This window comes from Limanda limanda, chromosome 1 (genome assembly GCF_963576545.1).
Source record: "Limanda limanda chromosome 1, fLimLim1.1, whole genome shotgun sequence".
Classification (NCBI taxonomy): Eukaryota; Metazoa; Chordata; class Actinopteri; order Pleuronectiformes; family Pleuronectidae; genus Limanda; species Limanda limanda.
In genome coordinates this window covers 17,165,261-17,179,253 of record NC_083636.1, presented here as the reverse complement: position 1 = coordinate 17,179,253, position 13,993 = coordinate 17,165,261, and the positions used below count along the sequence as shown (strand labels likewise).

The window sequence follows — 13,993 nt, the reverse complement described above, 5'->3', positions numbered from 1 at the left end:
GGAAAACATGGTAAAATGACAATTCAGACTTGGAGCCCCGTCATAATTCATTGTAAATTGACATTAAAGAGTATTTAAGGTGGATCCGTCACCTCTGACCCACCAGGATAGATCAGTTAGGTCTATATAGAACGGATAAGGCACTCGTTTTAGTCTCAGTGTGGGTTGTTGATGGGTTGAGTATCAAAGTGTTTGCTCACCATTCGCCATCAGCGAACTTGGCTATGCAGTGGTCCCCTCGGCGCGGGGCGTAGGATCCTTCCACTGGAGGCTGGGCGGCGATCTCTGCTCTCATGGTCTCCATCAAACTTTCCAACTGGGCTCCTGAAAGACACAGCGACAGCATGAGTGACAACTTCGACACAGAGACACTTCAATTTACAGTCCCCCCCCCACCCATCCACCCCCCACTACCTTGACACGGATACGTCTGCTGCTTTGCCTTTATTACTATTTAATCTAATTTAAAACATGTTTTCCTACTCCCCACAGAGAGGACGTTGGAAATATTGGGTCGCAGATTTCATTAAATTCTCTCGGCAACGGAGGTGCAGGCGTTTTTCATTTGGTTTGCATGTTGGCCTGACTGAGTGATTGACAGAGAGCAGATCCTGGAGCAACAGCAGAAAATGAAAACCATTGTATCCAACCTCGGCAGACCTGAATAAATTCCTCAGCACAAGAGAAATAAAGTCGGATGATACTTCGCAGAGCTTTTTGAGCACACACACACACCCACACCCACACACACACACACAGAGGATGTTTCTGGAGGTCGTCTGTGCCGTTTGTAACTAAATCTTCTCGTAATCGCTTCTCTTTTGTTATTAAGAAAAATTAGATTTATTACTTTATTGCACGATGCAGCTTAGTTTGATACAAGATGCTGAGGTTGAAGTTAAATTGCATCACTCCCTTAATTCATAGGGACAAGCACAACGAATACCAATTCATCTTGGTAGATTACAAAGCTTTTCATTCAAACTGAAATATAACATTTATTAAAAAAAGATTTATGTTTGGATGTGGAGAAAAGACACTGTCGTTTAAATCTTAAACGCTACACCTCCATTGTTATGGCACATGGTGTCTGCTCTAAACCCACGTTAACCTCAACTGCCCTTTAGAACCCAAGAAGACGGCAGAAATACCCAGAAGAAAAATAAACGGTGTTTTTTGTGACTCTTGGCACATCACCACCGCGTAGTTAAAGCTGGTTTGACCCTGTTGGAGAAATACAGATTTGAGTAAAGCAAGCCTGCTCTCCCGATGGGGCTTTATGGCCCATCAAACCATTACATCATGAGGGGCAGAGCGATAATGGTGGATTCAGGAGATTGCGGCTGTCGATATAGTTGCAGAAGGAAAAAGCAGATAGTGAGCGAGGGCTGCGCGGTTTCAATGACTGTGGTAAATGGCGGCCTAATTGACACCCATCAATTGCAATTGGGAAGCTGATTGCAAGTGCTACTATGTGTATGCATCTCTGAGACTCACCTGCTGCTGTTTGTGCAACATATACAGTCGATTTGTTTGTGCTCTCAGCATGTGTGTGTGCACAATCAATCAAAGCAGCTGATTTAGTAAAATGGCCCAGATGAAATTCAATGGCTGAATATTTCAAGCCTATTTTACATCGATTTAGCTGTTAAGGGTGTTTGCAGGCATGAAGACCAGGATCCTCCCGATACTGTTCTCCTTTGTAAAAGATCTTAAAATAGGTAATAATAAAACTAAATGAAATAAGATGCAGGGTCCAACTAAACCAAAGAGTGAGTTGGTTTCAAAAGCTTAACAGAGAACTTTGAAATTGAAAAATTAAATTTGAACATGTGCAAACATTAGGACATTAAGACTGTGTCCTCTCACACGGAAGAATATATTCTATCAAATCTCTTCACATCTCTAAAGCTTCTTTAAGTGCTGAAGTCTTGATATTTTAATCTGCAAAATTACAAATATATTATGAAGAAAAAAGCGTAAACTTGAAAAGAGAACGAGATTCGAGGGCGTTTGGTGATTAGAACGAACTGTGCTTCAACAACAGAATGTACGTCATGAATGTCCTCACTCATGCTGCTCTGCCCAGTCGACAATTATCAGGACATTTTCCAGAGTTCTTAAAGAAAGCTCAGGTGAACACATTCTGTTGATTTCATGTGCACACGGATACAGTCTGTGTGTAAAACGACTTCTGCTTACTATACACGTTTCTGTGAAACAGCTTGAGGGAAGGCAGCGCACACACACACACACACACACACCTTACCCCTGCACTGCTGCTATTATTTATGCTGGTAAATATAATACACAGATATATAAATAATGAGCTTGTTTTCCCAGGGTTCTCTGTGCTGAGACAGCCAGGCAGCTGCCAACCAGCCGTGTGCGGGAAATCTTCATTAGCGTGATGTCAAACTAAGAGGGGCAAAAAAAGTGTGGAGGTAAAAACTGGGAGCTCAGTTTGATTGTAGAGGGGGTCAGGGGAGGGGGGAGAGGGGGGGGTGTCCAAACACCTCATTGGCCACCTACTGCTTCACCAACTGCTGATGAATGCAGTGTGGGGAATAGGAGTATAAACACACACAAACACGCACCAAACCGACACATCCTCAGCATTCTGTAGAGAAAGCAGTTTTTGGAAAAGCATTGTCGGATGAATTGCCTGCATCTCATAAAAACACACACACACACACACACACACACACACACACACAGAAGTTGTGTGGTGACATCATTGCGCCCTAGCTTTGCCACGGTGGCGTGCTGCACACTCACTGGGAAAACGTTGGGGCTGCAGCCGGCCACTTCCTTGATTTATTAATCTAATTAAAAAAGGTTAGTGTATGTCTTCCCTCCTCAAGTGCTCCAGTGTATATTTATGCATGTACATTTACACAAGACATATATTTATATCTCTTCCCATGTTCCGCTGTGGGTCCAGCAAGGACCGAAGTAAATGGCACGCGACCCTTTAAAAGGGCTTCTACCTGCTATATACAGTATATACTCGAATACTAATACTCTAACTAATGGATGGAGCCTCTTAGTGGAGCCTAATTAACAATGCGTTATTCATGGAAATGGTAAAAGCCGGCCTGAGTGATGGTATGTAGATGCAGCTGGGCGATACATTCAAATGTGGGGGGGGGGGGTTCTCACATGCCACATCCTGAGCAGTGTCCTGATTCGCTGATGGTGAGATGATATGACTGCCGCGTCTCCGTGTGTCATACGTGTGACAGCCAATTCCTCGCTGTCAGATCGGATGGGTTCCCTAAATGCGCTCCGTCGCCATCACGCTCGCTGGCTTTGAATTACACCCACAGTGCCGCCATAAATACAAATCAGCCTTTTTTCTATCGGAAGGTCCCGTTACTGCTTGTGCTGCTCACAAGCATCACTCTCAATCATCCCGAAGAGCCACAGACGCCATTCAAGTCAACCTCTGTGTTGTCTATTCACATTTCATATCAGTGATTAAACTGCTTCTCGCACATATTGTACAATTTGTTTCCCAAGCACCTCAGATTTGCTGCGTTTTCTCCTCCTGGAAGAAGACATTGATCACTGCACTGTATAAGGATTGATGGATGTAAGATGAGCATCTTTATGCAGAGGTGGTATGGGGGGGGGGGAGAGCGACAATCACTGTTGTCTGGTAGAAGAAGGTTCCTGGTTTGAGTCCTGCGTTAGGTTTCTGTGTGGGTTTTCTCCAAAGACATGCAGACCCGGGTTTGTTCAGTCGGAGATTAAACATGGTTATTATTCCGCTCCCCCATTATAGACAAGTGCAGAGTATATGCATGAATGGATGGATCTTTATGGAGACCAGCTAAAGAAACATACCGTCACATTCACACTGCGACATCTTAAGAGAAGCCATGATGAGCAGTGTACTATATAATCCACTGTATGTTCTACTATAACCGTTTTCTCTATAGCTTCTGGACTGTATAGGCTCTGGTTGGGTTATGAAGTCAAAGGGCAGGGACAGTGCAGTGTTATGGATCAGCAATCTTAACAAGCTGTGACCCATAGATTCACTTGAATTAGTTCCAAGTCAGGGCCAGTTACACTCTTGAAAACAAACCAGAGCCTTTGCACAGACCGATGTTAACTCGAGCTTTTGTGAAATAATAAAAAGAAAAGAGACCGTACTGTACAAATCAATCTGTGGATACAGCATTTTACAATGTGCGTGCATGGGCATAGTGGCCTTCATCCATTGTCATTATTCTCTGCTGGGATTTTGAGTTCTGATTTGCTGAGCGGGACAAACTGGAGTTTGACGTTATGAATTTATCAGGAACACATCATCCTTCTGCGTGTGTGAGTGCTATTCCATTATCTGTGCAGTGTAGCTCTGTGCGATGCGACCACATCTGTCATTTCACATTCTCTCAGTCTTTAGTGATATTCTTCATCTTTTGGACGGCACTTTGTGTACTTCCACACAGAACGGATGCAGGCAGGAAAAGGCAACGCAAACATGGCTGTCAGGGAATTTGAGACTATTACATCTTTTAATACTGTGTGAGACGCGTACTGAGCCTGACCCAAGTGATGGCGTGAGGCCTCTGCAAGAATGTTTGAGATTATGTTTCGTGTTAGGAGTTGCCATCCTGTCCCGGTCCCTGGGATAAGACGCATCTAGAGACAATTCCCTTTCCAAGGAAGAGAATGATCTCGAGATGACTTCACGTGATCCAGACTTGTTATCTGCTCTCTCTTTGGATTTAATACTGAGATGTCTCTATTGTACCTCAAGCCTTTTTGGTTTGTTTGCATGGAAGGTGGACTAAGAATTTTTGTTGTAGAAATATTCAAGGACAACTCAGGGTCATGCAGTTAATTCACCACCACATCATTCAGCAATCAAAACTTATTTTGATAACATTTCTATTCATCAGTGGAGGAAAACCAAGATGACTCAGAATGGGATGATTCCAACCAGGAAACAAGTCTTCAACCACCTTAAACAAAACAAGGAGGTTGTATCTGAAAGACCTTCTGTCAGACGGACATGTTTTGTTTATGATAAAGTCTAAAACAAACCAAAAGACGATGCTTCCAAATTCCACACAATAAACCTCTTTCACCACCTACGTCGGAATCAGAGTCTGTGGATGAGTCGAGTGCGTAAAACAAACCACAGATGTAACATATGGCGAGAAGAAACCATGAAAATGGAAAGGAGGGAACAGCTGCCATCGCAACTTACATCTGCAAAGCAATGGCCCCGATTCACACAGTCGAGAGAACGTATGAATAACAAGTAACAATCTCTGGGTATGAGATTTTGGCAATATCACACAGACAAAATATAGTGTAAATGCGCTTATCACAACACATAGATTTACAGGAAGAGCAAGTACGCACAAGGAAAGGGACATAAATGACCACAATAAAAGGAACGGCTCCGACAGCAATCAGCGTGGAGGGAAGCTGAAATGGGTTTTACATGCAGGGAGAGAAAATCCAGGCCCTGTGGGGGTCAATTGAGCAAACTCTTATGCATGTGCAGCAGCCCAGTGAAATTCTGAGTGAATGTGAGCAGCAGTCACATTAGGAAGCAAAACGCAGCCAGGACACACTGCATTACAGAAGCAGATTCCCATTTAATGTTGGCTAAAAGACAACTAACTATCTGCATGTGGAAGGGCTGAGCCCTGTCGAGCGTGAGAGCTCATTTTGTGTTGCGGGCAGAGCCAAAAAAAAGAAAGAGAAAAAGATCCAAACCACTGAGTGCGTCGGTTTCTCTCTCGTCCTCATCTCTGTATTTCTCTCTTCTCTTTTTTTCCCTCCCTTGTTCCGTAATCTGTTTATACGCCATTACGGCTACAGCTGTTTGTAAATCATATATAATTACATTGTCAATGCCCAGTGCAGAGTGAGGCAACGATAAAGCTTAAAAACCAGGAAACCAAAGGGAAAAGGAGACTGACAACAGCTTTACAGGTTGGTTATGATCATATTTGATGATACTGGGACACTAGGTAGAATCAAGACAAGGGGAGGGGGACAAAAATGTACCCACTCATCCCGAGTCTGTACTGAATTCTATTAAGCTGTTTACCAGAGCTATTAAACCACAGAAGGATAAATAATCACAATGTGGCAGAGGCAGAGGCCAAGAGAGCAATGGTTGCTTATGAGAGTGTTCTAATTTCCTGGCTTATAAGAATGAAAGAATTAGGAGACAAAGCGGAGAGCATCCATGAAAAGGACACCTGCTGGGGAAACAAGCAGCTGGAGACGATCCAGAAACGTAAACCTGGCTATAAATCGACTAGAATTCAAGAATGGAGAAAAAGGGAGAGGGAATCCAGAGGAGTGAGACAAAGTCAAGCTGAATCTAAAACTATTAGGAAGAATAGTCTGTGTCCGTGCTAACACGCCTGAAAACGTATACATCAGGGAACCATTCACATATACTGGGTGTGTGATTCTCTACTGCAAACACTACGAACAAAGAAGAGCAATATTAGTCGAGTCGTAACTCATAAGGACGCAAACATAGGTGACCTGTCCATTCGACAACTCAGCCTCAGAGATTTCAAACTCGACCCGCTCCAGCAGTGTTTCCAAACTCCTCCCCTTTGGGAGCCTTAAAGCTCCAGAGTCGTGTTGACAGGAACAGTGATTCATTAGTCGAGATGTAGCCTGAGAAATACAGCAGAACCTTCGCTTTGAGGCCAACAGCTCAAACACTGTGCAGATCGTCCGAGGGCTCCACAGTCGGTGTACAGAGCTTTGTGCTTTAGCTCACCTGTTAGTTCGGAGTGTTAAATATGCATGAGCTCTGGACGGGCTCTATCCTCGCGGGGGGAGGAGAGACGGGAGTCGGGACGTGCGAGCAACACTTCAAAAGGTAAAAAGGCCGCAACCGACAAAACAACAAAATCCACCGGCTCAGCACGGTGCGTGTTCTGGCCAGGGCGGACTGAAGTCGTGTGTGCGTGTGGGCAAACACATACAGCTGTCAAGAGTCTCATGCCCCCAGTGGTTGGTCAACAAGGAAGCGGGGCTCACCCGGGGATTGTTTGTACACTTACTGAAGACACAGTGTGACAAGGAGGGAGCTACGACTAGAGAGAGAGGCCATTTACTCCCCTTCCTGAGCGATGTTTAAAGTGGTGTCAGCATCTGCAGCGCGTTGAGGGAGGCCGCTATAAAAACAAATGATCCCCCTGCTTGACTAATGCTGCTCCACTCCCACTGGAGAGTGATATGGATTATATCTCATGTGATGACCCCCCCACCACCACCACCAATTACCCTGTTCCATTCTACCCTTCCCGGCAGTCTGGAGCCTTTTACGGCAAATTACTGTTTCTGTAATTGGAAAAGTCATCAGTGAAATATCTGAACAGAGGCAGCATCTGCGGCTGGCTTCTTTTTTTTTTTTTTTGCATCAGCCTCTCCCGCTCCTCTCTCTGCCACCTGTCGAGCCTCATTGACTGCAGCTAATGCCCCGTTTTGATTGTGAGGAGTCCAAATATACTCATAAGATGGCCCTGTGTTTGGAGAAGAGGAGCAGGGGGAAATTGGACGGGGTGGGAAATGGGTGTGGGGGTGGTCCCGGCCAAATTTGAAGAGGAACCCCATTTGGGCCTGTGAGTGGCTCACCGCTGTGAAAAGTGTCACTCAGCCATTCAGCTCTGTGGTAATAGAGCCAGGAGCTGACGTTAGTGCGAATCGCTGAGATGATGAAGAACGAGCACGAAGACGCTTATTTTTCCACCTGAAAAGCAAAAGCAGCGCGCCTCAAGCCGACAGGTGAGCTGACCTTTCAGAAGCTAAGTTGCGCATCTCATTTAATTATGAATGTTTGGGGACGGGGGGGACTTCATCCGGGCAGGTTCTGACTTCTAAATATTGCATCTGCTGCAGTGGCAAGGAGCAACGAGAGTAAAAAATAAAATAAAAAAAACAGTGGCCTCAGCTGCTGCAACTTTCATTCACCTGCTTGGTTACTTTGTTCACTGCAGGTATGAGGTCGAATGGCACCACAACAAGGCCTCGCGCTCACTTCAGCTGAATTAAACATGACACATAAAAGGCAGAGGAACAAAGATACATGGCCCTCGATGTCGGGGGGGAAGATTTCACAGAAACAATAACTTCTTTCTTTCAGGCCTTGCGAGACGTCTGACTGTTTAGACAGCAACACACTTTATGTAGGCGGAATCTGAAATTAAAACATTCTGCTTTAGCCTGAATATAATTGCATCCGTATTGGGAGAACAGTGCATCAATTAAATCCCGAAAAGTTGAGGCTATTAAACTATTCAACAAAATCGTTAATTCAATTGTCACATTTAGCACTTTGGTGGATTCTCTCCTATGTCGTTTCTCTAGAAACTCTCTGTTTCTCTGTACAATCAGTTCCTCATTGTATTAATTAGTCTGCTAAATGAGGAACCTGCACGATTCACAAGAAATACTTTTTTAAAAGAAGAAAGACTGGTGGAGGAGTCAATCATCTCAACTACTTTGGCTTGAAGCCCAAAGCGCCACCGAAAGATTTCTCACTGAAAATGGGGGACAGAAATAAGATGGTGATGCAGGACGCCTTGTGAAAACCATTTCTAAATGTGAACCTGTGTTTTGTTATTGAGCTCCGTGGTATAAAGTAATCATTGCTCGGCCGCCTTGACATGACATTAAATTAAAGGGTCCACTCACCCTGATCAATATGAAGTACTACAGCAGTTCTCATGTTGGTTTAACCCTCAGCATCAGAGGTACTCAAGCAGAGAGATCAGAGACAGTGTCAAGTGATGCTGTGAGATCACTGTCGGGAAGCCGTGCTGAATTAAGACGTGTTTTGGGAAGAGACTAAATTAAAAGAGAAAACCAGCTCGGAGAGGGAACAACTAAATAAGCCAATATAGAAATCCTTGCGCTGCGGGACCTATACAAGCTCTCGACAAAATAAGATTGAAATGTAACATTTCACAATAATGGAATTCAGTTTCAAAAGGGCCCTGGTTTGAAGTCGAGCCAGAGCGAGAACAGCTCCCCTGCCTGCCTCGCCGGGTCCAGCATCATTAGGTGATGAACAGCTGCTGTGTGTAAAAGGTAGAAGTGTGAATAATGCGGACGGAGTGGCACCTGGTTGGGGGGGGGACTTCACTCATTATGAGTTTGTGTGGTAGCCAGGAAACAAGCACTAGACAGGATGTACCACCAACTGCGCTGCCACTGAGGCCTGGGGTGGGATGGAGCAGATAATGTGTTTGTCGGGCGAGCTGGGCCTGGTCTAAATATCCAGTCACATGGAGGTGACATTTGGGCAATGTCCAAATCCGCGGGAGGCGACTAGCGAGTAAACAACAACAACAAAGATATTTAATACCTTGTAGGAAAGTTGCCCAGTGGAGCAACCTATAAACATAGACAGGATTTGGATCTCTGTACCACAAACATTGTGCGATAACAATGATCACACAAACAGAACAAACATGGTGAGCATATGAAAAACGCCCAGTTGAATGCTGTCTGCTGTGCTAATTCTAGTACTATACTTTCCCTGCCGCAATATATACAATAATTAAATTTCTTCTGATAAGTGGACACATGCTGATTGACCTACAAGCTTTTTCAAAGGGTTTCAACTCCATGTCAGGGTCTTCCTAAGAAGATGAAGAACAGTAAGCCATAGAGAAAGCCCACTTCCATACTGGTCACATGATGACCACTGGGCTGTTCCTATGACACAGCAAAAGTCATCTGTTGAGGAAGACCGTGGAATGTAGGTGAAATCTTGAGGAAAAGCTGCATTTAACTCGACTGGGGCATAATCCCGGGCTCAACATTGTGATGCCATCGGAGATTATCCACTGGCTCAACCCTCCAGAACACATCCACAATACACAGTTTATCTAACCATCCATCCGTCCATCCGAGATTAGGTCAACTTGCTGACCATGTAGGGTATTTCCAGACGTCCCTCTCTACCAAGCCACACTTCCTAACTCTACATGGGGGATCTCAAGGCATTCCCACGCCAGATGGATTATGTTCCGTCTCCTCCTGCTTGGGGCGTGCCCAATAAACCTCCAACTTAATTAAATTCCTGGAGCCATCTCAACTGTCTCGAGTTGTTTCATACCCCAAACTTTATTCAAAACTCCCCTAAACTATGAGAGACTGTGAAATTGAGGCACAGCTTATGAGTTTTAAGAGAAACTAATACCGCTGTGAGATATGTCTTTCAAAAATTAAAAAAGCTGCAGAGCATCCAATACTCAGGTTCCAGCAATTACGGCTACATACCCATCAGGTCTACAGGGCTATATTTAGAGAGTTTTTAATTACGTCTACTCACGACCACAGTGGCAAAGCAACAACGGTGTACAGCAGAGTCACTTCCGCACCCCCGTGCTAGGAACGGCCTCTGAGTGTCCAAGGTCACACAGGTCTACGCAGGTCCCCCTCCGACAGTAATTACATATAGCCTCCGGAGAGAGAGAGGGAGCAACACAACACAAAGAGGGAAAATAGGGAGAGAGGAAAGAGAAGCAGCGGTACGAAGGACAGTGAGAGAGATAGTGTGTGTGTTTGGTGGGGGGGAGGGGTGAGACAATGAGAGATAAACGCATAGAGCAACTGATAAAGACCCTTAAAATAAACTGAGGATTAAAGAGCGCAATCCCTCAAGCTTCTCAGTGAAAAAAACATTCCTAATGTGGAATTAATCACTTATCAAGCTTGTGTAAAGATATCCATATATATGGAAAAAAACACTTAAGAGTAATTAAATGTGAATAATTAAAAGGGGTAAAATACAGAGCGCTTTAGACCCCCGGAGAATAAAAGATATCACAAACGGCGTTTTCTCTATAATGTATAAGAGTAACTTCAGAAGATAAGAGTGGGAAAAGTTACACGGGGAAACGGGCATTCATCAAAAGCGCCACGACAGCTACTTTTCAATCACCGCTGCCCTCAGCAGAGCACAATAAATAAATAAATCCATCCCCCTCTGTCAGACCGCCACAGGGTTGATGGTTTGGGAAATGCATCTCAATATTAAAGACTATAAAAGTAGTATTTTTTACGAATCTCTCTTCCTCCCTCGTCCTCTTCTTTATTCCACAGTAACATATTGCCGACTTAATGGATGTGTCTGGATCAGTTATTATTACCACACTGAAATATCTGCTGCCATCTGCATCAGGCTTTATAAGCGCTTGTCAATTGAGGTTACTTTGCGTCGATCTATCTGCAGACACCTGACCTCATCTCTCATATAACGTTCCTCACTCGCTCTCCATTTTCATTCCTCTTGCTCCTCTTCATCATTCAAAAAATAAGCCCTCTCCAAGCACTTTCTTAACTCATAGTTCTTATTGCCAGTATTACACAGCTACCTTGAATATTTCTCTTTGTCTCGCTGCTTTGACACTTTCATTTTCCTATGTGGAATCAATAAAGTTCATCTTATCTTATTGAAGGAACGGCTGAAACAAATGGGAGCTTAACGGCAGACGGCAAAATGAATATTTCTCCTGCCAGTCGCTGCTGTATTTCATTTTCTTTCTCCAAATACAGCTACCTTTCATGATTAGCTTCACACCCTCAATAAAAGCTGGCGATTACCACAGTTAGGTAAATGGCCTCGCACCTATCATCATTATGATGTCAAAAGCAAAGCTGTGGCATTATTCTATTGTTCCAAGCATCTTTCACTGAGGCTTGTTTCCTGGCTTCCCAACTGAACATCAGACGAGACAGAGACCAGGAGGAGGGGGGGGGGTACCTGCACTCCATGTCATTAATGTGCTATACCTCAAGGATGGTCAAGGAGTGCTCGATGAAAGCGTTTGCTCCATCTGGCAAATGGAGCGCCAGCAGTGGCGGCCAAAAAACACGGAGTGAATTTTGTCTCTGATGTGAGCTGGGAAATACTGCGACAGGAGAGGAGAAGAGGGAGAAGGGTGCGGAGGTAGAAACTGTCACACTCTGACTATAATGTGGGTCGACTTTTGATGAGAATACATCAGGGAAGGTCTTGATCCAGCTCTGTGATAACTTTTAGAAGAGGGTTACTGTTAATTTAACCTTACAGGCTGAATAAAAGCTACACATTTGACAAATATTCTGATTTTTGATATCAAAGAGGCAGTACTACTTATAGTAACATGTTTATTGTATATTGTCAAACTGGGCATATTTAAGGGACAGATATCTACGTTTGTGTGCAATTTGATTGCGGCCTGATTGAAATTGAGTGGACTTGCTCCATTTACTCGTTTTGAGTTCAGCGTTTTGATTCAATTACTTGATGGACATGTTTTAATAGAGGTTTAGTGGAAAGGCCAAAGTGCTGTTGACAGTTACAGCACAAATAAAAATGAAAATCCATTTTCTAATGGTGTGAAACACAAACTGTGGCACAAACATTAAAATCCACCTAATCATTCCTGTGAGGTGGAATCAGCTGTCATCAGTTGCAATCACAGGAATATTTATGAAAGTTGGCCCCTGCCCCCGAGCTCATCTGAATATAAGAATGACTTCACTTCAGAATTCGAGGGAAAAGGTAAGAGAGAGGAGGGGGTGGAAGAATGCGTGGAACATGTAATAATATTGCAAAGCACTCAGCTTGTATGATTTTACTGGTCCTCACACTTTGATGTGCTCTTCAAGGGGCTGGTATGACTTAATAGAGCTCCAAGGAAGCGTCAGCGAAAATTAAAGAGACCATAGGAGGAGAAAAAAAAAAAAAAGAAGTGAGAGAGAGATGAAGGGAGGAAGGTGGGGAAGGGTAAACAACGTGATAGAGCGATAGATGAGGGGAGAGAGGAGGGGGGGGGGGGGGCTGGGTCAGCTGGTGCCTCCCTGCTGAGAATAACACTGTTTTTTTTAAACTAGCATATAAGCCTCTTGCTGCAAGAACACGGGGCCAATTAAACTGAGAAATAAATAAATAAAAAGCATTGCTGGATCATCTATAAAAAAAAAAAAAAAAAATGAAATAGCTCACAGCTCTCCTGTCAAAATGAACTTAAAGCAGCAATATAGGAAAAGTGCAGCTTGTGTTCATTTGTTGTAAATGCAACACTCGGGCTGCTACTTAGAAAAAGTTGTAATTGCTTTGCATTTTGCGGTTTCCCCGGGTTCCTAATAGAGCCGAGGAATTTATGAGAAAAGTCTTCAAAATCAATACAAAATATTTCTGATTTGCTCTATGCAGTGGAGCTCGAGCATGACGCGTTACCCAGACGCTAAAAAACTCTCATATTCCATCACACAGGACAAAGAAAGGTCCACTCTTCATTTAGCCTGTACATTTTCCCTGCTGACGCCAAGTGAGGCTGAAGGAATTAACTCTCGCTGCAGGTTAACACGCACCAATTACTCTACGTTTCAGCCTCTTCCCAGTGACACGTGATTTTGATCAGTGATAAAAAAACTTTGCACACAACCTCAACATGACTCCCGACTTGCAGGGGAGTGAAGCTGGAGCAGCCAGAGGTGCTGTGAGGGCATTAGATGTTTATTCTACAGCTCAGGGCAACAAGACGATTAGTACATAGTTGTTACTAAGTCTGCAGAAACAGTAGGGGTGTTTAAAAACAACAATCTGGAACCACGTGTTTCTCCCTCTTGTGTTTGATTTTCATGTGATTATGATGTGAATGATACCCAGGCTCAAACTGGCACTAAATGAAGGCAGATTAATTAATTACGGCAGTGAGGAAAAATTAAGAGTTCAATTTCATGGCCCCTGACAGTCAACTGCCAGAGAATCCAGATGTGGGAGACGGCGGGGAGAGAGGGAGGCCTCAGCATCCCGAGCCGCTCCCACACACAAGCTGGCAGGCGATGAAGGGACAGTGATTGGCATGAAGGCCTCTGATCTGTTCCAACTGGTTTGTGAATACAGGTTTGACTGTTTTCCGAACGTCAAGTTGTGTGAGGGGAGGATTTAGTCGCAAAATCCAAGGTGTCACGGTGGCAGAGATTTGAATGTTCAAGT

At 44.1% G+C, this 13,993-nt stretch overlaps 1 protein-coding gene across 1 annotated transcript in view; it reads right to left on the bottom strand.

The window, feature by feature from the left end:
- snd1 (staphylococcal nuclease and tudor domain containing 1) overlaps nt 1–13,993 on the bottom strand; it is a 173,236-nt gene that overhangs the window by 26,273 nt on the left and 132,970 nt on the right. The window contains exon 19 of the mRNA XM_061085024.1: nt 201–324. Within this exon, the coding sequence (XP_060941007.1) occupies nt 201–324 (124 nt within the window). The remainder of the gene's footprint in view (nt 1–200; nt 325–13,993) is intronic.